This window comes from Miniopterus natalensis, chromosome X, assembly GCF_054644295.1.
Source record: "Miniopterus natalensis isolate mMinNat1 chromosome X, mMinNat1.hap1, whole genome shotgun sequence".
In the NCBI taxonomy this organism is placed as follows: domain Eukaryota; kingdom Metazoa; phylum Chordata; class Mammalia; order Chiroptera; family Miniopteridae; genus Miniopterus; species Miniopterus natalensis.
In genome coordinates, this window is record NC_142103.1 from 2,880,765 (window position 1) to 2,906,985 (window position 26,221).

The following is a 26,221-nucleotide window of genomic DNA, read 5'->3' on the forward strand; positions in this document are numbered from 1 at the left end:
TGGCTATCTTGTACAGAAGTATGTGCTAGGCACATCAAATAGTGCCTGGTATATAATAAATCTAATATATATATCTGTTGAATAAAATAGTAAATTTTAGCATGCATTTGGTATATCTATAAAGTATAAGATGACAAAACCCAGAAACTTAAGAAAAATCCAGTTTTCAGAACAGTGAGACAACAGTGTCCTCTAGAAGGGCAATTGCACTTATTCATTATATGAGGTCAGGTTATAGGAGTCACTTTCTATAATAAGGTGGAACATGCTTATGAATCTTAAGTATCTGTGAAGATTAAAGATTTCTAGAGGATACTGATAAACCTTGGTTTTGGCTGAAGTTAATTTAAGGATTTCATGAGTCTTTAAGGCATGGAGATAACTTTATGGGATTAATATGTTCTAGTACTAAGATACAATTTAGATGGAATGAGGTATAATCTGACCATTATTATTATATTTAGGTGGTTTTTATTATTGTTAGCAATAATAGTAATTTTAGTAGTAGTAGTTAGTAATGATATTATCTGGCATATGGAAGGCACCAAAAATAATTGTCAATGAATGAATGGCCTATCATGTTTAGATTTGCTGCCCCTCTTATTCTGAGAAGCCTTCAGAACAAAAACAAAGTTTCCAGTCTACTCAAATTCCCAAGTTAGATATACAGTGATTGGGGGCCAGCATAAACTTTGAGAAGGGCCATGGAGCTAATCTGTTCCAACTATTTTCCAAAAGATAGCTACCAATTGTTTGTACATAGACTTGCCCTCACAGAAAGAACTAAAGCTCACGAATATTTCCATATATTCATTACTCAGTTTCCATTTTAGTTAAGAAGAGATATCAAAGAGATGTCAGGTGTTGGCTTCAAGCAGTGCCTCAAAAAGCAGCAAAGTAGCAGTAAGTTGCAGGAATGATCACAGTCTGGGAAATCAATGAAATTAGTTTGCACAGAAAAAAACATTTACCAAACTTATAAGACCCTTATAATAAAACAGAATGCCAATTTAGAAATTTATAATAGACGTGTTCTGCACAAAGGCTTCCCTGTTGATACACACACATGCACTTTTAAGTCAGATAACCAATCAGCCGTTCATCTCCTCCTAAAAGATGTCTCCAAATAACCTATACTCCTATAGTGATTGCCTTAATATTTGCCAATTCTAAGTTGTGTCAAGTCTTCCTTTCATCTCTTTATGCTGTTCCTGCATCCTAGAATGTCTTTCCATACTTTATCTGCCTATTAGAATCCTTTTTCTCTAAGACCAAAATCAAATGCCACTTCTTCTGTGAAACATTTTGTGACCCACCTACTTGAAATAATTCTATTTCCACAATGTGTGTCTTAAAATACTATTTTGCACTTTTTTATTATCTCCCTTTTGTTGTTTGAGTATGTCTGCTTTCAGCATTATGGTGCTACCACCTTTAAGGCATGATCGGCATCTTCTTCAGCTTCATAACCTACTGTCTTAATCCACTTAGGCTGCTACAACAAAACATCTTAAACTGTGTGACTTGAACAGCAGACATTTATTTCTCACCATTCTGGGGACTGAGAAGTATAAAATCAAGGTGCTGGCATATTTGGTTCCTGGCGAGAGTCTATTTTTTGGCTTTCAGACACTCGCCTTCTCACTGTGTCCTTACAAACCAGTGAGAGAGGTGTCTTTTTCTTATTTATAAGGACACTGATCCCATCATGGGGGCTCCACTTTCATGACCTCACCTAAACCTAATTATCTCCCAAAGTCTCCACCTCCTAATACCATTACATTGAGGGCTTGGGCTTCAACATATAAATTTGTGGAGGACACAGACATTCAGCCCATAACACTTACCCACTTTTCCCTACCCCCTTTAGTGTTTAGTACAGTATTGAGTATATAATAGGTTTGGAGATATGAACATCAACCTTTCAAATATCGAACTGCGCTCAGATGGCAGACTGCGGTTGACCAGCAGTCTCTGCTAGTATAGTCTGATCACCTTATGTGGAAGCCCTCCTTTCCTCCAGGCTTCTCTCAGCCAGTGATGAAGTACAGCAGGAATACTAAGGAAGACCAGCCTCTGGGACATTTGAGACTCTTCTGAGGACTGATATTGTCTCAAGGACTCCCATTGGCTTTGGTGAACTCTCTTATGACGGCTCTGTAGTCTAAGATACATCTATGCAACATCCTTTACTTCATTATCTCCTTCACAAGTTTTAGGCCCATATTGTTGTCTGATGATTCTCCTGACCCCCTCTCCCCTTTTCCCTCACAAACAATACCCCCCCCCCCCCATTCTCTTGCATGAATAATTCCCTCCTAGTGTCTGCTTTTTAGAAGACTCTGAATAACACAATAGACTTGAAAAAAATCCATGAATCATGGATCGGTTCACTGATGTTCGTATCTCCAAGATGACTTGGTGCTACTCTCTGGTATTCAATTCCTTAATATGATCCTCAACCTGGGCCTTCCTTCCTTTTCAGTGTACTTTTGTATTGACCTTGAAGCCTATGGCATTATTGATCCTTTATTAGTAACAACCACCGTATATGGGTCTAGATTTAGTGATTAGTCACTTGCTTATTCTTGTATTTATTTTGAAACATGTTGCTGAGAAAATAAGATTCATTTTGAACTAAGTGACATTATCAAAATTATAAAATTGTTTTATGTTTATATAAAACTTATCTCAAAATACTTAGCATAAAAATAACATCAGAAGAACAACATAGTGGCTGGGGCACTGAGCTTGTCACTATATTTCTATTATTACCTGTCAATTGAACACTGGAAGTATGGCCAACAAAACAGAAAGAGAGTTTCAGACAATGTATAGATGTAGTTTCACATCATATACATGTAAGAAAGAAGGAAAACATTAAGTAATAATCATAGAAATTAAATTTAGTTATTAAATTCCAATCTGCAAGCAACAAGACAGGTGACAACATCAATTCCTAACTTCTAATTACACTAATCTGAGCCAGGGCTGGTCATTTATCCTCTGTCCCGCTCTCTGTCTTTCTTTTTTGGCTTCATTTTTATATAGTTTATTGGGGTGACATTGGTTCAAAAAATCATACAGGTTTCAAGAGTACAACTCACCAAAATCCCACCCCTTTGCCCACCTCCACCTACCTTCAACTCCTGTTTCTTCTGGCTATAAGCACACTGTTGTCTGATTTATGTGAGATATATGTATGTGCCCTTGCAAAATTATATAATGTATAGCATAGTGGTTAAGAGTGAAGATTCTGGAGTCAGACTGTGCTTCAATTTAAATCTAGGCTCTCCTGCTAATAAGCTATGTAAGCTTGCAAAAACTGCTTAGTACTTTTGCTATTCATTTTCTTAGTGTGATTGTGAGGATTTAATGAGTTAATACATGTGATGACCTTGGGAAAGCATCAGGCACATAGTTATCCATCAATAAAAGCTTTCTATTCCTTTGCATAGGCATGCATTTTTAAATTACATGAATAAAAATTCAATAGATGTTATGGTATTTCCTGTTTTTTCACTTAACACTATATTTGTAAAATTCAGCCATTAAATGTTATGCCCATTTAGTTTATTAGTTTGGCTTCTTTTGAGAATGCCATAATATTCATTCATTATTGATTATATTTGTAATGGATGCCTAAGTTGCCTCTAATTCTTAGCTACCACAAGTAGTAGCATTTCTAATGTATCCATTGGGATACATTCTGTAACAAGTAACAGAAGCCAAATAGTGGTTCATTTTTTTATATAATGTAATATAAACTTTGTAGGTAGATGACTTTATCCTTTGTAATGATTTTATATTAAAATGCATTTTGTTTACTGTTAATAGTTATACCAGCTTTCTTTCTGTTGAATTATTTAGTGTTTGCTATATGCACACACACACACACACACACTCTTGAACACACAGATACATGTGGTATGAGTATGCATGTTGATGTATGTAGGTATGCATGAATATATTCCTTTTTTACTGTTAATCTTATATTTTCATTGCTTTGTTTTTAAAAAATATACTATGCTATACATTATATAATTTTGCAAGAGAGGAAAGGAGAGCGAGAGAAAGATAGAAACATCCATGATGAGAGAGTCATTGATCGGCTGCCTCCTGCACGCCCCCGACTGGGGATCCAGCCACAACCTGGGCCTGTGCCCTGACCGGGAATCAAACCCCGATCACCTGGATCCTAGGTCAGTGCTCAACCGCTGAGCCACGCCCGGCCGGGCTTCATTGTGTTTTTTACAAATAGTATATAGTTAAATTTTAAAATGCAACTTGAAATGTTTTGCCTTTTACTCTGAATGTTGTTTTAAAAGATAATGTTGAGTAAAATGGGCAAACAAAAAATAGTGTGATAATTTAACATTGGCTAATTTAATAATGAGAGATTAAAAATCCTAGTAAGGGTACTGCATTATTCCCTGGAAATCCTATATGCTCTAAAATACCCCTCCTAATTAAAAGTCCCATTCTATTTGTTTATAGCACACAGGTAGCTATTTGATAGAAAGCAATTTGATCAGATTCATTTAAATTATAATATAAATAAATCAATTATCAACCCTTACAGAGATGATTTTATTTTAAAATGATTAATTTATACATTCAAGTTATTATATTTCTAAAGGTGATAGGTGGGGCTAGGAACATTTTGGGAGTCAGGGATTGCCTAAGGACCCCTAAACTTTGCCCAGAAGACAATCACCTTTACTGTTTGCACAAGAAGACAGTGCTTAAAAAATAGAGGGACATCAATGAAAAAGAACTTCACATTATATATATATGTATATATTTTTAATTATTTCCAGAGTATCCTAGGTTGACCCACGAGTCCATGCCTACCACCATAGGTCTGCATAATCAAAATTTATGACCTTGAAGAACATAACACGATCTACAAAGAACAATGACCTTAAAGCATTTCAAGACCCACAAAGAAAAATGCAATTATAATCCTTAGGCACTATTCAACTGCTTTAGAACAATTTTCAACAACAATGGCTGGAATACTATTGGGTTTTAAAGTAACTCTCAGCTAACCCAAAAAATTAAGCCAAACACCTGATTCCCCAAGCAGCCTGGATAATTGGGGTTTTATGGTACATTAACATAAACGTTAGACAATTATTTCCCCCATCTGTTTCCTTCTTCTAAAGCTCGCAACAAAAGTCTTTGTAGTAGCTCTTAAAAATCTTTTTTGAATTTTATCCCATTTCAGTGGCTCTTATCTAAATTGTCTTTCCTGATATTGTCTCAAACGGTGAGACTGTGTGCCAAACGATTTTCTCATTTCCGTTGTGTCACATTCTCATTTTTATTTATTCAATTTGAAAAAAATGAAACTCTCCACATCATATCCGAGTTGATAATATCAGGTTAGCAATTAAAATGTCAGCATTATTTAACATTAAATGTGATTCATCTATTTTTTACTTTAAAAAACTCGATGTAGTATGCGTAAGTCTTCTATAGATATTAAAGAGCAAAGTTCAATAAATTAACAACTCAGGATGCCTCGCATTTTATCAGCAAATCTACACAGCTACGTGTCTTCCGAGGAGATGCTGGGTTATGAAACCAGCAGCAACAGCAGCCGCCGCAGCAATAGCACGTTCTGTTCTTCTCTAGTATATATTGAAGAGCTGTTTTCGCCTTCAAAGGCAAAAATTGGACAAAAAATGATAAGAATTGAGTGAGAAATTTTCTTTAATTTTAGCAGAAACTGAGAATTATTGTCCTGGAGAATGAAAATGGTGGTTTCCTATCTGACATCTTTCAATTCTCTCTTGGCATGCTTTCTTAATATTTAATAATGATGACATGATTGTGGATATTATTAACCATTTTGATTGAATTAATTTTACAGAGCTTAAAGGTTTGGGTGTTTTAGATAGCTCTTAATATCAATTTGAGTACCTGGAAGCCTAACATATAAAATTTATTTTTTCAATGTCAAGGCAAATTATTTTAACAAATACTTTTTAAGCATAATATGTATACTTCCTTGCTATTGTTATATTAATGATGTGCCTTTTGAACTTTTCATGTCTTTTACACTATGTAAAACATTTTTGGAAAGTGGAAAGGGTTATGAAGATAAAAGTTCTTAATACTATTAATACTATATTATTAAGTAAAAAATATTCATATGTAATATAGCCTTTTCAGCTTGATATTTTTAATCCTGAAAGTAATGTCGTCTTTCTTCTTGCTCTCTGATAAGCTTGCATAGTTAGCCAAGAGAAGTGTTCAACACCTGTCCCTTGCAATGTACTGCAGATAAAACAGGGATTAATCAGACATGGGCCTGCCATTGGGAAGCTCATAGGAAAGCATAGTGCATAGTGCCCTGGATTCCAATAGATCTGGAGTTTGAATTTAGGTCCCTTTAATTATTAGATGAATGACTTTGGATAAATAACATCTAAATGCTGCCAGTGGAAGTGCGGTTCGTTCACAGGACCGTGAGGAAAGCATTCTGGGAGACCCACCTATGGGAGGTTGAGGCTGCGTGGTAAGGTTCATTGCAGAAGCAAAATTAAAGGACTGCCTCTGAGTTTCCTGTGCCCCATCTCCGTCTGTCCTGCCATGGAAGAAGTCCAATCTTGTCTTCATCACTGCTAGAAACAGGATCAATGTCTAGATATTTTGTGCTTTGGTTCAGCCCACGCCTTTTTCCTGATCTTCTTAGCTCAGTCTGTTCCTGGCTGGCTGGCTCTGCGGGCCCCAGGTTGCTGCTAGGGCCACATGGCTTCTATGGAGACAACTCGCAAATGAATGGAGAGAGCTTCTTTGTTAAGCGATTATATTATCTGGGGCTCGGGAGGGACCAGGTGCTTCTTCAAACTAACCAATCGACTCCCCAAGCTTTCCTGAACTTCATGGGTCCGCATCCTAACCAATCTATTTCCTAGATCTTTGGGGTTCTGTGTCCCTTATCCGACCCTGTCCTTTCCCCAGGCTGACAGACAGGCCTCTACGGTCTCATTTTAGCTCTTACTGCACACGCCTCACAGGAGCACCTTCCCCCCTGTGCCACTTTGGCTCCTATGAGCACCTGCTCACCCACCGCTCCCCTGTCAACCTGCCACAGGGCAGGCTGCTTCCTGGGGGGGGGGGAAGGCAGGGGCATTCGTCCCCTCGGGGGACAGTGCTGCTGTGCCCTGGGGAGCCCCCCAATGCTGCGAGTTCCCAGGGAAGCAGGCCTGTGCTCCCGAGTTGATTATGCTTAGTAATGTCTGATTCCCTTTGCTCTCTTCCTTTATTAATATCCAGCTACCTACACTCACATAAGGATATTATTTTCTTCCTCACAGAGTTGTTGTGGAAATTCAATTAGGCCATGGGTGTGAAGCACAGCCTGTCCTACACAATAAATGCTCAGTGTGTTGTTATTCCCCTCCTCCTCCGCCTCCGCCTCCGCCTCCCCAAGGAGGCAGCTTAGCAAAATTATATAGAATTTGAACATATGAAAATGGTAGAAAGGACATTCCAGGTAGGAAGGAACATTGCACAAAGTTGCCTGGAGTCACTCACTCAAATTTTGCTTCAAAATTCAGTGTGAATTTCATCTATAAAACCAAAATATTTCAGTGGCAACAATTTCCCTGTATGTTTTGGGGGAGGACATTTGCTGAAAATATTTCTGTTCTCATTTGACTCTAATTAGAGAATCTCAGGATAGCAGAAGCAGTTACTTGAAGCAAAGAACTCCGTTGCCACAATCGTCGATTCACTTTCTGGGAAACACAGTCTCAACACCTGTCAGGAACTGAGGTCAGAGGAAAGGGAATGATCAAGCAGATTTTGTCGTCACCTATATTTGGGAAAATGTATATAAAGAGTCAAACATCACTCACTAATGCCATTTTGTGCCTTCACATATATTCTAGAATGAGGATTATATAATTGTATATAATTATATAATCTCTAAGTATCAGCGCTAAAGTGGAAGTTATCTACATTCCACCCATCTTCTAATCTTGAGGACACTAAAAGGGATTTATGGTTGACATTACTATTTCTTTGAAGCATGAAATTCACTTGCACCTGAGGCCTTGCCAACATCAAAGAACTTGTTCCAAATGGTTTCTTCAGTATGACCATACTATGATTCATTTGTTTTCACCATCCTTCCTCCTGATTTTCCCTAATTGCTGAAATGGGATGTGCATGTTCCTTCATAAATTCATGAGTTTTCTTTATATATTTTACCTGTGGGCACTAGTTAAACTATTAGCTTCAACAGTCTATAGAAGTGCACCAAATATAACAGAATATTTCATATTTCTGACAAACTGCACAGTCTTCAGAGCGATTTCAAGATTGAGGCCATGCATCTTAGAAGTAAAAAGAATATTATGCCAGAAATACTCAAAATAATGCATGCTATTTTTAAACCAGGTGATGTAAAAAGGTGCTGAGGTGGGAAAAGTGTTCAATTAATTAGAAGATTAAACAAATGTAGCCAAATGCCAGGCTATACCATAAATATACTTTCTTTCATCTCAAGTCACACTTTTTCCAGAGGAATATATGTTCCTCCTCAATTCCCCCTGCCACCCTGCATATTTCGATTTTGATGTTTTCGCAACCCTCACCCACTCTTTAAAGAAACAGATAATTCAGTTGTTATTCCCCATTGAGAATTGAAGTAAATTTCCCTTCAGGACCTTGATGGAGCTAAAATATATTTTCTTTTTTGTCTTTCCCTTATAGAGAATAAACTGTGAGGTCTATAAACTTTGAATTGAGTGTCAATTTCTAGCCCAGCAGATGATGTTTTGTCTGATCATGTTCCTTAGCCTAATTCAGACTGCTCAAGTGCCTCCAATGGCTTCTGTAACACTTGGTAGAGCTTTGCAGAACTGAGCTGAGCTCCACATTAAAAAGTGGATATTTAATAATTCTGATTGTGTCATCATTTCGATATAACCCTAAAGCTATTATGTTTTTGACATTCTAAATATTTGAATTGACTTTGTATTTTCTTTTCATAGTTATAATGTATTTTAAGCATGCGGAAAATTACAGAGGTTAACATTACAAACACTGTTTTAGCTATCAACCAAATGTAAATATTTTGCAAGATTTGATCAGAACTTTCCCTATTAAAATAAAACATTGCAGAATGATTGTCTAATTATACTTGTTATGACCTTTCTATAGTAAGTATTGTACTTTATTCATAGGAATATAATAGTTTACTAATAATATTAACATTTACATTGGGCTTACAAGATGTCAGGCACTGTGTTAAGTGCTTTATATGTATAAATTCATTTAATTCTCAAATATTTAATATGAAGTCACTATTATAACCATTACACAAATGTGGAATCTAAGGCACAGTGTATATAGCTAATAAGTGGCAGAGTTAGGATTTGCACTGGGCTCTAAAGTCTGGCTTCTTAACCAGTAAGCATTGCTGCCTCTCTGAATTAGCCTACTCTTTCCTCTATCCATCTATTGATGAATAGATTGTTTCATTTTCCTCATAATTACAAAAATCTGTGTACATATGTCCATGTCCACATGTGATATATGTTGTTCTATTAGTTTGCTTGGGCTGCCATAACAAAATACCACAGATTGGGTAGCTTAAACAACAGAAATTTATTTTCTCACTGTTCTGGAAGCCAGAAGTCTAAGATCAAGGTGTCAGCAGGGTAGGTTTCTCTTGAGGCTTTGCACCTTGGCTTACAGATGGTTGCCTTCCCACTGTGTCCTCACATGGGCTTTTCTCTGCACATGTGAATGCCTGGTGTTTTTCTCTGTGTCCAAAGTTACTCTCCTTTTAAAAATAATATGTTAGATTGAATTAAGACCCACCTTGATGGGCTCATTTTAACATAATCACCTCTTTAAAGGCCTTTTCTCCAAATACAGTCATTCTAAAGTTATGGAGGTTATGACTTCAACATGTAAATTTTAGGAAAACACAATTCTGCACATATGTGTTATGATACAGGCTGGGTTTTTTGTTTGTTTGTTTGTTTTTGGTTTTTTGGGAGGGGGGAATGTACCAGGGAGTTGAACTGATGACTCTTAAGGAATATATATCTTCAACTTTATCAGGTATTGGAAAATTGCTCTTCAGTTTGGTTCTAACAATTTATATGCCCACGAGCAGTGTAAAGGAATCTGCTGTGTCCATTTCCTTTCCAAAACCAGGCATTGTCATGCTTTTTAACTTGGATATGAGATGTATTATTTCTTAATTTTGCAGTTCTCTATATATTACCAAATTTGTGCATATTTCCTAGGCTGGTGGCCTTTCATGTTTCTTCTCCTGTGAGTTACCTGTTCTTAGTTTTTTGCTATACTTCTATTAACTTATTTGACTTTTTCTTATTGCTTCATATTAATTCTTTATATATTATGGATGTCAGTTATTTTTAGTTACATACATTGCAAATATCTTCTGAGTCAATTATTATAAATGAGATATTTAATGATATCTTTTGTCTTATAGAAAATTTCAATTTTGACATCAAATTGTTAGCCATTTTATTTTGCTTTGTACCTATTGTATCTTGTTTACACATTGTTTCCTGTTCTGGTATAATTGAGATATTCTCCTACATTTTCTTCTTTATTCCTTAAAATGTGTGTTTTTTTCTTTTCAAGTTTATCTAGAATGGAGAGTTATGGTGTTATTTTTCAAGTCTCATTTTATGTTTCTACATTGATTGTAAATCATTTCAGCATAATTTGTTTTATAATCCATGTTTTCACAACTAATTTCCAGTGCCATTTCTGCTGTATACCAAATGCTCATATAGCAGCTAACAACCTTTGTACATATGTTATGTTAGTCATTTTATTTGCATTATTTCATATAATCCTCACAACATTTGCACAGAAAAGGTATTATTATTTCCATTTTATAATAAAAAAGACTGATATAAAGACAGGTCAAATATTTTTTCCAGTGTCACAAAACCAGTAAGTGGAGGAGCGAGGATTTAAACCCAAGCAGTTTGATTACCACTATTTAATAACACTTCTTTTACACATATATAAGATAGTTTTTGGAGTTTTTATTCTTTCAGTTGGTTCATTTGATTATCCATGTGACAAATCACACATTTTTAATGATTTTTGCTTTTTAATGTCTTCATATTTGGCAGGGCAAGCTTTCCCATCTCATATATTTTCTTCACAATAATATCAATTATTCTTAGCACTTTAACTGTATTTTATTATTTATTTATTTATTGTTTTAATAAGGATTTTTTTAAAACATATTTTTATTGATTCCAGAGAGAGGAAAGGAGAGGGAGAGAGAGAGATAGAAACATCAATGATGAGAGTCATGGATCGGCTGCCTCCTGCATGCCCCCGACTGGGGATCGAGCCCGCAACCCGGGCCTGCGCCCTGACCGGGAATCGAACCCTGATCTCCTGCATCCTAGGTTGACGCTCAACTGCTGAGCCACGCCCAGCCGGGCTTTAACTGTATTTTAAACTCAGCTCTTTAGTTCCATTAAATCGTGTCTGGAATTTTGTTGCAAGAATATTTTACTCAAGATAATTTTTGAGGGAATTAATATCAGTATTATATTGTGACTTTTTATGCACAAACATGCTAAAATCCTTACTTTTGAGGTCAATTTTCTTAGGGTGCCTTTTTTCTAAGAGTTTTTTTTAAAAAAAAAACAGTGTCAAGTTTACAGCACAACTGAGAGAGAAGTACTTGAGATATATGGAAATACTATTAATTACATTATTATCTTCTTGCATATAACAGATGTAATGGATTTGTTATTAATTCTAATACTCTATATAGATTAATTCTTGAAATTTTATGTAGAAAGTCAATCTATAAAATACTATCATTTTCCTATATCCTTTACAATCCTTATGTCACATTTCTTTTTCATGTCTTATTTCATGGACTAGCCTGCCCAATACTATAGTGAATTGTAGTGAAGATAGACAGCATTCTTGACTTGACCTTGACTTGTAAATGGCAGCTTTTAAAGAGATAAGAGTAACTATGATGATTATATTATAGATTTCTGTTCATCACCCATTGTGATTAAAGAAACTCTCTTATATTCCTGCTCCTCTAATAGCTTTATAATAAATAGGCATTGAATTTTGAATGATACCCATTGCTTTTCTAATATGAAGCCATCCTCATGATGCTTGGTTAGACATTAATTTTTTATGATGCATCATATATCTTATGCACTGATGGATTCAATTTATTGATATTTTATTGAAGTTTATTATATGTATTCTAGTTAATGAGATAGGCTCATAGTTTTTATTTATTGCACTGTCCCTGTCAAGTGCTAATGTCAAAGTTATTCCAGTCTCATAATAAACAGGGCAGAGTTTCTTCTCATTTGCTTCTCTGAAAGAATTTTGTTAGATACGAATTGTCTGCTTCTTGAACATTTGTAAAAATAGAACTTTAAAACTCCTTGGGTCTTGTAGTTATTTTGCATGGAGATGTGATACTGGTCATTGAAGTATTTTAACTACAGATTAAACATATATAATTAATTGACTTATTCAAATTTTCTATTTCTTACATAAGTTATTTATATTTTCTAGAAATATATCTTCTATTTATAACTTCTCAAATTTATTGAGGATTTTTATTCAGTATTTTGATATTCTCATGATAATATTTCTAGAATATATTTGTTTCTGCTTATTTCCTAATGTTTATTTTTACTTTATATTTTGTAAAACATTGTCAGAAGTCCTTTTTAGTTTTTAAAAACGTTATAAGCTTTGAGTTTGTTATGCTTTCTATTGTTTAAATTCTTTCCATTAGTGCTGTTACCTGTACAGATTCTTCCCTTTTACTATATTTCTATTTATTCTGTGGTTATTTTTCTCTTTTTGAGAGAAGCATTTTTCTCAGTAGTTTTCAATTTTTCTTTCTCTAACCTAAAAATTTCCACTAAGTGCAACTTGTACTGCATCCCACACATTTGACTTTCTATGTGCTGTTTCTCCTGCCATGAGATAGAACACGGACATGCCTGAAGCCCAGCTTCAACGATACTGATAAGGACGATGTCCTGGAACACTGGGAGGAAAATAGGCAAAGAAGAAAGTAGGCAAAATCTTCAATGACCAAATGGAACAGAGTAGCCTGCCTATCCATTCTAAACTGCTTACATTCTGTTTATGAAGAAACAAACAAACATCTTTGGTCTTTAAGCCACTATAAATTTGGGTCTCTCTGTCACAGATGCATAGCCAAATTTTAAAGATGGGGATCTGAGGTAAGATTAGTAGCTTCTTAAATCACAAAATTGTGCTAAAAGAATAAAAAATTAAAAACTAATTGTATGACTCACAAGCCTGTCCTTATATGCAAATTTTATTCTGTATAAAATATTCCATGCACAGTTACAGATTCATCATAAAATTGTGGGTTAGTTTGAGACAGAGACAACACTGGACAGGAGGCCAAAGCCCCCTGTGTCTAATCTAACATTCACCAAACATGCGATTCATATTGCCCCACTCATATAAAGTTTACAAATGTATCAGCTGCAGTTGAAAACTATTTTTTCATTAAATATAATGTTGTCATTTCCAAATACAATCATTCTCCAAGCTTGGGTGCCTGAACACTTCCAGTGCAGGAATTTGAGCTTAAAGAACTTCCAATCATATAGAAAATATTCAGCCAAAGGAGCCATGGTTATGGGTGTTACTGTGAAAACCATTATCTTCTTGCTCAATGAAATAAATACAGATATATGAATTAAAAACATTATAAAACATGTTTACATAGTAAAGTGATAATAATAACATCAACTTTCCATTTATTAGCACTTCCTTCCTAAACACTCAACAATAGTAACATACATGCTTTAAACCCTAGACTTAACTTAGGAGAATAGCCTTTACATAAGGCGAGACTCTGCTATGCTGAAACCAATTTTGTCAGGGCTTATTTAAAGTTTATAGAAGGAAGTGAAAGAAAACTCAAAGGATAAATGGATAAAGAAAATGTAATGTGTGTGTATGTGTGTATATATATATAACCATTTTGTGTGTATATGTACTTATTAATAACTGTATTTATTTAATATATAGTCATAAAATATATAAATAGATATTTATTAATAATATATTAATTAATATATATACATACACAATGCTATATTATTCAGCCATGAATAAAAAGGAAATTCTTACATGGATGAACCTTTAGGGCATTATGCTAAGTGAAATAATTCAGGCAGAGAAAGACAAATACTATATGATCTCTTATGTGGAAACTAAAAAGGCTAACTTCATAGAAACAGAAATAAGAGTGGAGGTTGCCAGGGACTGTGGGTGGGGGAAATGGAGAGGTGTTTGCCAAAGGGCACAAACATCTAGTTATATGATGAATAAGTTCTAGGGATCTAATGTACAGCATGGTGACTGTAGTAAAAAGTACTGTATTGTATACTTGAATGTTGTTAGAAGAGTAGATCTTAAATGTTCCCAGCACAAAAGTAAGAGTAATGATGTGAGTGTTAACTAACCTTATTGTGTTAACTAACCATTTTGCAAATATTTGTGTATCAAATAATTACATTCTATGCCTTGAACTTACACAATTTATATGTCAATTATATCTTAATAAAGTAAAAACTAACTAAACAAACATTTCTCATAAGGGAGGCTGTGCAGTCAAGATGTCAAGAGCATGATTCAGAATTAGCTACATATTAAGTTTAAAAATCAGTTTCACTACTTAATAACTCAGTGATTTTTGGAAAATAAACTTTATTAATCCTCAGTCTTTTATTGGTGAAATAGGAATATTAATAGTACTTGCCTCAGTGGGTTAGCTTAAAAATTAATGTACATAATGTATCTAAGTGCTTAGCAAGCTGTTTGGTACATAATAGAGACTCATAGACAGTAGCTAAAATTAATTTTTCAATGAATCACAGTTGACAAGTTATCACTGTATTTATATCTTATTGTGTACTTTAGCTTTGCATTCTATCTATACTTATTACTCTCCCCTTGTCCTTACTTCTAGGTAATAGAACAAATGTCCTTAAAGCAACACTAATATTCTGTTGAATCTACACGTCTCGTCACAAAACCCAATATCATTTAATTTATCAGTTAATTTCATTTTTTTTTTTTTTACCACATCAAGATTTACAAGGTGGAATATACTTACATTGTGATTTTTAAAGCTATTCTGATCGCCCTGATTTCTGAATTTTCCTAGATTATACCAGAATCCCAGTGTAATGTTCAATGAATACACTAATGGAAACTCTAGGAATTAGCCATTTTCAGGAAACTACGAAAGACTTAGCTCCACCTAAAATAGGGAGCAAAAGAAGAAAAAAGAAGACAAATTACTGCGTATTGTGTCCCCAAGAATAAGCAGTTGGAAGTGAAGTTTGGCGTGCAGGACCTTTACTCAGGAATGGCATTGGAATCAACACCTGCAGAAGGAAGACGAAGGAAGGATGGGGCCGAAAAGGGCAGAGTTTCAGCGCAGACCCAAAGAAAACCTCCGCTGACAGCATTGGGAGGCTGGGAGCTGGAATGACCATTCGGAATTGTCCCAAATTGAACCAAGATGTCAGGCCTTTTAACTCTTGTATCAATCATATTTGGTTGTGGTTTGTTCCAGAATAGGATTTGCCCTTGGACGAGGCAACCTTCTAAAGCTGCAGCAATCCTGACAGGCACTGACGGGAAGGCTGCCTGCAGACAGAACTTGTAACAGCTGAATAACAAATCTTTCATTGAAAGAGAATCTGAGCAGTGCATCAAGTGTACACCCACACAAAGGAGCTGAGACACGGGGACACCAGCACATAAGAGAGGGGAGATAATCCCTAGGATAATGGCACAGGGCCATACCAGGGTGACAGCTGTTCAGCAGGCCTAGAGAGCAAATATTCCAGATTCAAACCGAACAACCGAGGGCTCCAAGAGGGCATTTCTAAAGGTGAGCAGAAATGAAATAATAGATTACTTGGCATGTTTAAATTTATTGTAAGAGGGCTATCGGTCTAATAGCGAGTTTCAAAATGAACACATCTGAAAATCAGAAGTAAGAAATAAAATCTTTTTTTTAAGCTTCACCTGAGGATATTTTTTATTGATTTTAGAGAGAGGAAGAGAGAGAGAGAGAGGGAGAGATGGGTCTGAGAGAGAAACACTGATTGGTTGCCCCCCATGGGTGCCCCAGCCAGGCATTGAACCTACAGTCTAGGTGTGTGCCCAGACCAGGAATGGAACCCCCAACCTTTTGGTGCACAGGACAATGCGCCAGCCAACTGAGCCACCCAGTCAGGGCAAGAAATAAAGTCTTTTAAGTGGACAATATGGATATCGTGCACTTACTAACAGAAGATCTTACCTCAGATTTCATTCGGAGTCTGACTTCAGTCTCTCTCCTCTCTTTTCTCTCTTCTTCCTCTCCTTATATCTATCAGCTCGAATCATCTTCTAATTCTTCATAGAAACTTAGAAGGAGAAAATCAGTCTTGGGAAACCTGCGCGTACAACAGCTCATCATTGGCAGAGAAAGAAGTTCCCACAAGCGATTGGGAAGAGATACAATTAAGAATTTTGAGGTGAGGAAATTCTGTATTGCCCAGGTGGGCCCGATTCTTATAGGAGAGAGGCAAGAGTGTCAGAAAAAGAGAGTTGACGAAAGCAGGGGTCAGAAGAGAGGGACATATGAAGAAACTGCGCTGCTGGGTTTGAGGATGGAAGGAGAGGGGCAGGAGCCAAAGAGGGTGAGCAGCCTCCAGAAGCTGGAGAGGGAAAGGAAACGATTTCTTCTAGATTCTCCCAGAAGGAAGGGCTGCCAACACCTTGATTTTTAACCCAGCGAAACCCATGTAAGATTTCAGACCTGTAAAACTGAAAGGTAATAAATTGGTATTGGTTAAACCTCAAGTTTGTGGTGATTTGTTAGGAAAGCAATAGGAAACCAGCAGGGCAGTCTTTAGTGCCACTGATAAGGATGAGGCATCAGAAACATTTTAATTGTGCTGCGCGTAGTTTGTTTCCCGAAGGCCCGACTGTTTGGGATACATAGCAGTTTAAATGTAGGTTAAAGTTAGGAAAATCATCTAACTTTGCAAAATTCAGATATTCAGAAATGTTTACCTCCTTTTGTTTTCTGAGAGGGAAAGACACCGACAGATAGTACTGTGGTTTGGAGAACTATTTCTGCCTTGCCTTTAACTTTTATATTCTCCTGAGAGGCAGGGAAAGAAAATGTTTAAACAATCGATCCATACATTTTAGACTATGTAAACATCCCATTGCCCTGTAACTGGCCAAACAATGTAGTCTAATTTCCATAGTGCCAACTTCTTCCAGGCTGATGAAGTCACTGAGCATCGGCTTTTGGAGACAGAACCATGGCAGATGTGGCAGATAGTGCTCTGTGAGGTGCAGAATGGCCTGCACCGAGTTTATAATAAATCTGGGAGAAGTCAGATTTTAAGGACTCTATGGAGCAACATGTCAACAAATTTGATTCAATATAGGGAAAAAAACCTGCATGCCTTAGTGCTGAGTGGACACTCTAGCTAAACTTGTATTCCTCTATAAAAAGCTTTTACATTATGTATTAAAATATTTAGCTCACTAGTAGTGCTGCCAGGGACCTCAATATCTGGTGACCTCTGAAGATGGTGAAAGGAGTAAATGAATGTTGCATCCCAGCTTGTTAAAAATAATGTAGCTGTGTGGTTAATAAATGCTGAGCTTTATAACATCACCCCAGAGATTTTTATGTTAATGTACTGAATGTCTATCTTTCTGTGACTGCTTCATTAGAAGTGAAAAATACTAAATGATTCTAAGCAAAGCTGAGAGTTACAGTATTTTGTCCAGTTGCCTAGAAGCAGGGTATAATATTAAGTCGATGTGGAAAATCATCTGCAAAAATGGAGACTAATGTTGTAGTAGAAAATGTTGACTCCCTGAATTACATCTTTTCAGTGACTCTTCGTGACCTTCAGCCGACTGTCCATGCATGATCTCTTTGATCTGTTCTTCGCTCAGCTGTCAAGCTTCAGAAGCAAAAAATGTAGGTGGAAAAGTACAGCTTGATGCAGGACCTTTCTGCCATCTCACCTCAGGGACGTCCAGGTCTCTCCCAACCCAACCTCTCCCAATTTGACTTTCTAGGCTCTATTCCTGGAACCAAGTGCCCTGCATCTGCACTAACCTTTTCCCACTATCTACCCAACCTCCACTTTGCCCTCTCATTTCAGGTTCTGCCTCTGCCTCTTTAATAACTTTTTACTATTAAATCAATCCATTTATTCAAACCTAGAATCTTTCATTTTTAATGATTCCGTTCACCTTTATACCTAGCTCATTTCTTTCTTTCAACTCCTTTCTCCACTGCTGTTTCTTCTAGTATTTTAGTTAAGGCCCTGAAGACTGCCGGAAGCCGTTCCATCCTTGCTGCTTGACACAGTCCCTCAAGGAGGGGACATCTGCACAGCCAGTGCTCCATGGGACTTGGTGTTGGCATATCCCTCTTCCCATGCTTGTTCCCCTTTCTAAGGCTCTGTGTCCTTACCCGAGTCACTGCACCAGAAAAGGGCATTGCCCTAGCTGGAAACTTTTCCCTAGCAGGGGGATTGGGTGGGACTGGAAAAGACAATGATTCAGTAAAAGCCCCAAGCATTGCAAAAATATCATGTGCCGCTTACAGGAATTCAGACTCGGGCTGTCAGCAGAAGGGTTAGGCCTTGTTAGGCCCACTACCCCGGGGGCCTTCCCACCAGGGACGAGGCCTGGGGCGGGGCCCCCGCTGACTCGGCGGCGCAGGGCCATCCACAGGGAGGCCACCAGGGAGTTCCCAGTGAGGAGTGTATTACTGGGGGATGTTCATATTAATGGAAAACTCTGGGAATCCCCACAAGGAAAGAGCAGCCTAGGAAAGAGCTGATTTCAATCTACACCTGGACCCTTATACACAGGATGTCACTATGAGGACGGGCTGCTGCAGGGAGTGTGAGCGGGGAGACCAAGGCAGGTGCCAGCCAGGCGGTCAGTCTCCAGAGCTGAAAACAATCGCACGCAGCTCCAGAGCCTTACTTAGGGCTCGCATAACCTTCACATGAGAAAAGCTGGCCGAGTTATTCTCCTTTTAGCTATGTGGTAGAGCAATAAAATAGTAACTTCAGAATATAAATAACAAACTAGAGATTAACCTGTAGAATAGCCTATAGAAATATAAACAATAGGTAAGGCTGAAATGAACATACCTAAACAGATGTAAATTTTTTAGCAAAGGTCAGATAGGAAGGTACATTCATTAACTGTGAAAGGCCAAAACAGAAACCGGAACAAAGCACGATGTCATGTTGCTTAACCAGCAATAAAATCAAATAGTATAAATACAGTTGTAACACAGCAATAGAGAGAAGAAGCTGATTGTCCTGATTCTCTGAACGCTGTCTCTGTGTCCTTCATTCTTCACCGACGCCATGCATACTGTTGGGGACCCCTGGACCCCTGGGGCTGGGCCCCTGCAGAAGACCTCTGGCCTGTCTCTTGAATGAAAACTGATAAATAACATTTATAAAGTGACACAATGGCATTAATGCAATGGGCCAAGACAGCCTAGGGATCTGAGTAATATTTCTAAGATCGGTTCTAAGGAAATAGTGCTTCTGTTTCCCCTATAACCTATTATGTCCAAAGAAATGACTCTATTGTTTCTAGAGAATCGGTTAAGACACACTGAACTACTGATAAACTAGATATTGTTTGTGGTGAGATGAAAAAGATGATGATGATAACTAAGCATTACTGAGTGCTTGTCATATGCCAGACATGGTGCTAATTGCTCTAGATGTATTATCACATTTAGTACTCAGAGCAACTATACAAGATAGATACTATTATTACTTGCATTTTAACATTGTGTGATTTTACAAGTCACACAAACAAGAAGTTTTTTTGTTTGTTTGTTTGTGTTTTATAGTTCAAAATATTACACAAGTCCCTTTTTCTCCCCATTGAGTCCATCCAACCTGCCCCCAACCCCCTCCCCAGTCCCTCAGCACACTATTGTCTATGTCCTTGGGTTGTGCATATATGTATATAAATTCTTTGGTTAAACTTTGCCCACACACCCCCTCTTTCCCTCTGTGACTTCTCAGTCTGTTCTATGCTTCTATATTACTGAGCCTATTTTGTTCATCAGTTTATTAAATTCTTTAGATTCCACATAAAAATGAGATCATGTGATGTTTCTTTCTCTACCTGGCTTATTGCACTTAGCATAATATGCCCCAGATCAATCCATACTGTCCCAAAGGGTAAAAAGTTCCTTCTTCTTTACAGCTGCACAGTATTCCATGGTGTGAATGTCCGACAGCTTTTTATCCCCTCATCTACCGATGGGCACTTGGGCTGTTTCCAGAACTTAGCTATTGTAAACTGAGCTGCTATGAACTGACGGGTGCGTAAATTCTTTCTGATTACTGTCTCAGGATTCTTAGAATATATTCCTAGGACTGGGATCACTGGGTCAAAACACAGCTCCATTATTAATTTTTGAGGACCCTCCATACTGTGTTCCATAGTGGCTGCAGCAGTCCGCATTCCCACCAGCAGGGCACCAGGGTTCCCCTTTCCCCACACCCTCGCCAGCACATGTCGTTTGTTGATTTGTTGATGGAGCCATTCTGACAGGTGTGAAGTGATACCTCATTGTGGTTTTAATTTGCATCTTCCTGATGATTAACAACCTTGAGCATTTTTTCAAATGTCTCTTGGCCATCTGTATGTCCTCTTTGGAAAAGTGTCTGTTCAGGTCCTTTGCCGATTTTTTAATTGGCTGGTTTGTCTTCCTGGTGTTGAGTTGTTTAAGTTCTTTACATATTTTGGAGATTGACCCCTTATGCCATGTATCATTGGCAAATACGTTCTCCCATGCAGTTGATTCTGAGCGGGTTTTGTGCTGTGCAGAAGCTTTTTAGTTTGATGTAGTCCCATTTACTTATTTTTTCATTTATTTCCCCTGCGCGAGGAGACATCGGGAAAAATATTGCTCTGAGAGACGCCTGAGATCTTACTGCCTGTGTTTTGTTCTAGGATTTTTATGGTTTCATGACTTACATTTAAGTCTTTTATCCATTTTCAGTTTATTCTTGTGTATGGTGTAAGTTGGTGGTCTAGTTGCATTTTATGCATGTAGCCATCCAATTTTCCCAACACCATTTATTGAAGAGACTGTCTTACACCATTGTGTGCTCTTGCCTCCTTTGTCAAATATCAATTCACAGTATAGGTGTGGGTTGATTCCTGGGCTCTGTTCTGGTCCATTGATCTACATGCCTGTTCTTGTGCCAGTACCAGGCTGTTTTGATTCCGATGGCCTTAGAGTATAGTTTAACATCAGGTATTGTGGGTCCTCCAACTTTGTTCTTCCTTCTCAAAAGGTCCTGAGCAGGGTACCTAATAAGGGCTGCCTGCCTGGCAGTCACGGGACCCAGGGCTGATTTTCCGGGACTGAGGAGGCTAGCCCAGGGAGACCATTTCCATAATGCCTTTCTTCAGCTCCACTGAAGTCAGCAGTGCGAATATTTCATCTTCAGAGGACAAGATGAGCCTGAGGTCCTAGGTTCTTCACCACAGTGGACATTCGGTGGCTCTTGAATCAAAGAACATGAGCTAATGGTCTTACAGAAGCCTTGGGACTCAAGAGTGCCTTAAACATCAAATAAACATCTGTTCTCCATGAAATGACCAACTGTGGCTTCCAGAGTCTTCTCTTCAATTTCCAGCCCATAAAATGGGCAAATCCTTTCCAATCAGTAATCAGCAGAGTCATGAGCTAGCAAAGGCCACAAGGACACCTCATTTTCAATCGTTAAAGAACCCGCTTAAGACACAATACTTTGGTAGGCAACTGAAGGGAGCTGGCTGTTTAATCAGAGACACCAGGATCCTCTCTCTGAAAAGCCACCAATTCTTAGCCTCCAGGGCACAGCCTCCCAGAATAAACTGGCTTCTTGAATAAATGCTTTGTCAGCCTGTTTAGAAGCACAAAGACCATGAGCCCGAATCTGGACCTGAGGCTCCATTAAGGATGCAGTCCTTAGGCTGAGGGGCCCCTTCCCAAATGCCTTTGCACTTCCCTTTCAGAAACAAAGGATTGGCGCTCAGAGAGGACAAAGGACCCCACTTAGTGGCAGAGCTGGAGAAAGACCTAGGACCGGTGCAGGTGGGGCCTTTCCACGGTACCGCTCTACCTCCCTATTCAGAGTTGTCCAAATTGGTCCACAACAGCTCGAGAACATGGGTCACTGAAACCACTGTAGTATCCTCTCCTCTATGGTGAAGACGAATCTGGCTTTTGTCCCATCTCACATCCAGACACTCATTTACGTTCAAGTACATATTTATGATTATCTTCATATGGGCTTCCTTCAGTCATGGCTAGCTAAACAAGTCTTAATTTTCCTTGGTAGTGAGTCTGTGTAAAGTCGGGTCTTTGGAAAGTATCTAACCCAAGAGCAAATGAAATGATTCAATGTGCCTAGTGTCAAGACTATGGCAGGAGAGGGACACACAAGTGAGGGTGCGGTGCACTTCTGGCAAAGAGAACAGGGCTGGCATGAGAGTGAGTCCGTGGAATGCTTTGTTTCTACAGAGCTGAATATATGCCTAGCCCCCAACTCAGTGATGGAAAGGGGAAGTACCAAAGGAGATCCAATTTGGAAATAGGAGGCCAGAAATCTGGGAAAGCACAAGCCCACCAACCTCACTGAAGAAAAGAAATGGGGTATAGAGGAGGCCTCCGGGGAGGCTGAACCCAAGGGTCTGGGGAGGGTGATTTGAGAAGGCAAATGCAGGTGCCCCAAAGTGAGGCCATCCTGGGTAGTGAAAAGAGTTCCTATGGAGAAGAAATGGAAACTAAAGTCAATCCTCTTGTGACCTGAGAAGGGTGAGATTTGAGGGCAAACAGAGCTTAATAGAGGGCTCCCCAGCACAGCAGAGGGTGCGGCTGTCCATTCACACACCAACACTGTGGGTAATGCTATGTCTGAGTTGCTTGGGGTAGCACTGAGGTTGAGGAATGAGAGGACCACTCCCAACTGTGCTGGACCACAGGCCTACATGAGGGACAACTTGACCCAGGGGTAAGAACATAAGACTCTTTTGGGCCCATCTGAGCAGGACCCACCAGCCAGGAGGAGCAGCTGGAAGAGACCAAAGTGGAAACTTGGGGGGGGGTTGGCATTCAAGAGAGGGGCTACCAACTGAGCCTGGGCCAACCACCATCTTCTGGGAGGTACAGTACCCCAGGAGCCCGCCTGACCCGGGTAGTCTTGGTGATAGCCAAGTTAGGACGAACCAGGACCTGGTCCTTGAGCAAATTGGCCATCAACAGGCCTCCCCCAGCTGTAGGGGTGGGAGTGGACATAGGACCGTGACTTCTCAACCCATCCAGTGCCTAGCAACACGAAACAATGTGCCTGGCAGCAGATAAGCACCCTTTCTTGTAACATGAGCTTTATTTTTCTGTACTTTCTGAAAAGAGAGAAACTGGGGGCCCTACACACATCTACTCCCCCACACTTGGCCAGGCCCCACACCCCAGAGCAGTTGAGAACCAGCTTTGTGACATCACATGACCACTGTGACAAGCAGCCGGTTGCCCCACGACTGACACTCTAGAATTTTCAGGACAGTACATTTGGGGCACCCCTGCTGTGACCAAAGGCATTTCTGACCCCAGTGATCAGTGATAGGATCCCTGGTAGCAAATGCTTTTTGATGTAGAGCAGCTCCATGGCTAGTCAGAGTACTAATGAGATGGGCAAAGCCAGCCCGGCCCCATCAGACGATGGGCAGGTGGGTCCCGGGGAGGCTTGGGAGACCTTGGTCTCCCATGGGGACAGAGCCGCAAGCCACGATCCAAGTCTTCAAGACAACCCGCAACCACCAGACCAAGGCGCCACCAACGTGGAAGGAAACGTTCTTCTGGGACTGTCCTTCCCAAGAAAGCTTTGGAGAATAGTGGAGGAGGATTGCTTCACGTCGGTGCGCTGGAATGATGACGGAGACACCGTGATCATCCAGAAAGACCTCTTTCAGAGGGAAGTTCTGTGCCGAAGGGGCAACGAGAAAATCTTTGAATCAGACAGCCTGAAAAGCTTCACCCGCCTACTGAACCTACACGGATTCAGCAAAGTGCGCCCAGGCGACTCTTCAGTTTCCTATCCAGGAAGTAACGTGATGGTAAAGTAGAACGTCCTCCCGTTTCCCCATTTCCCATGTTCTCTGTTACTCGACCATCTTCCCAGTAGACCAAGAACAATGATATGCTGAAAGGGTTTCATTTCAGGGCATAACTCTTTTTCACTTGAGACAGTACTTACAGAAAGACGAGAACGTATAGATTTTCATATGAAACTATAAGCCCCTTAGCGATAACCTGCAGGGATCACTAAAGAGTCTGAGAGGCCAGTTAATGTCAAATAGATGTATTTTCAACCCAAAGGACTAAAATAATTAATTTTGTTTCAGATCTACAGAAACGGGAACTTCCAGAGGGACCGGCCTTGGCTGGTCCAGAACATCAATACACAAGGAACCCAGATGACTCGCAGCTGGCCTGGGAGCGGTGGAACACCTCCAAAGAGACCCAAGAGGCAGACCCCGACAAGGTACTCCCTGAGGCTTCAGCAGAAAAGGGGTACCAAAGAAGCCGAGGAAAAGGCCCAGAGGAAACCCCCAAATTCTTGGGAACACAGTGCTACCCAGTTATCCGAGCACTTGCATCTGCAGCCCACCAGCAGTGCCATGGATATAGAATGTCCAAGTGAGGCAGGCGGCCCAAGTGGGGAGGGTCCATCTGGGCATGACATGCTTGTGCCCACGGCTACTGCCGGAACCGACGGCATGGAGGCTCTGCCCCCCAGGTCCCCAGTTTACCCACGGCGTGGTCCGGTGACGTCTTTGTACGACATCTGCTATTCCACCCTCATAGCTAGCTTGTCACTGGTGTCTCTACCCCCGTTACCTGAGGAAGAGCAGGAAGTCTCCGTACATTGCTATTGCTCACTCTGTGAGCAGCTTAAGGACAATGCAGGTCCCTAGTCGCAAGTGTCGGAAGACAATCGCCACTTTGTAACCACGAATCCATTGTGTGTTTTAAAAAACTGCAAAACTACATGGTAGTTAATAAACAAAGCAATGAGAATTGTGAGTCCGTGTTCTTTTGTTTCCACGCCACACACCTCATCAGATAAGCCCGAGACTAGAAATCCTGGCCTCAGGCAGGCTTTTGTCCCACTGTCCTCTTTCAGTTTCACACACTCTGTCAAGGACCTGGCTAGGGGGTCCTGAGGCAAGCCCAGGAAGATCTGGCCCCCTGAGCCTTGCCTGCTGGTCAGGAGACAGAACTGCAGGGCCCTGACATTGGGGGAATGACCTGACACTAGTCATGCATCTTGAAACAGGAGGGTCTTTCCTCACAGGACCCCTATGTCCCCAGGCTTCTGATCAGCAGCTGAGCATCTCTAGCCCAAGTTCCAGGGGCCTTCCAGAGAGGCCTACCTAAGACTCGGGCCACCCCATCTGCTAAGTGGCATGGGACGGAGGCAGCCTGCTTCAGAAGAGGGGCCATTACACATTGCTCACAGGGACGGGGAAGGCGCTGTCTGGAGGGACCTGCTGCTGGAGAGGCTGGGACGGGACTCCATGCAGATTCGGGCCTTGCTTTGGGAAGGGGAGAAACATGGCTGTGGAGCGATCGCTGGCAAGTGGCAACACCCTGAGCACTGCTCAGACCCCTCCAAGTGTACCCCCAGGACCTTGCTCAGAAGTTTGGGGCTTGTTTTCTTTTGAACCTGTTGGGATGAGGCTGTGGTTTCTATAAGCACCGCATCTTCAAAGGGGCAGTAAGGGACCAAAGCAAGGATCTGTGTGGTATGGCCGTAGACATTTGACCCAGTGATCCCACTTCTAGGAATATATCCTAAGAGTCCCGAAACACTCATCAGAAAGAACTTATGCACCCCTATGTTCATAGCAGCACAATTTACAATAGCTAAGCTCTGGAAACAGCCCAAGTGCCCATCAGTAGGTGAGTGGATAAAAAGCTGTGGGACAGTCCCACCATGGAATACTGTGCAGCTATAAAGAAGAGGGATCTCTTACCCTTTGGGACAGCATGAGGGGCCGAAAAGTATTATGCTGAGTGAAATAAGCC

At 39.7% G+C, this 26,221-nt stretch overlaps 1 protein-coding gene and 1 long non-coding RNA gene across 2 annotated transcripts in view; both read left to right on the plus strand.

Annotated features, from left to right (window-relative positions):
* LOC107540414 (uncharacterized) overlaps positions 1-15,516 on the plus strand; it is a 345,505-nt gene extending 329,989 nt beyond the window's left edge. Inside the window, exon 4 of the long non-coding RNA XR_015713706.1 lies at positions 15,029-15,516. This is a non-coding gene — a long non-coding RNA (uncharacterized LOC107540414). The remainder of the gene's footprint in view (positions 1-15,028) is intronic.
* An 8,280-nt stretch (positions 15,517-23,796) lies between these two features.
* Positions 23,797-25,107, plus strand: LOC107530062 (heat shock transcription factor, X-linked member 3). The gene is made up of 2 exons (XM_016203663.2): positions 23,797-24,246; positions 24,535-25,107. The coding sequence occupies exons 1-2, from the start codon at positions 23,797-23,799 to the stop codon at positions 25,105-25,107; spliced, it is 1,023 nt and encodes a 340-aa protein (XP_016059149.2).
* Positions 25,108-26,221: the final 1,114 nt, after the last annotated feature.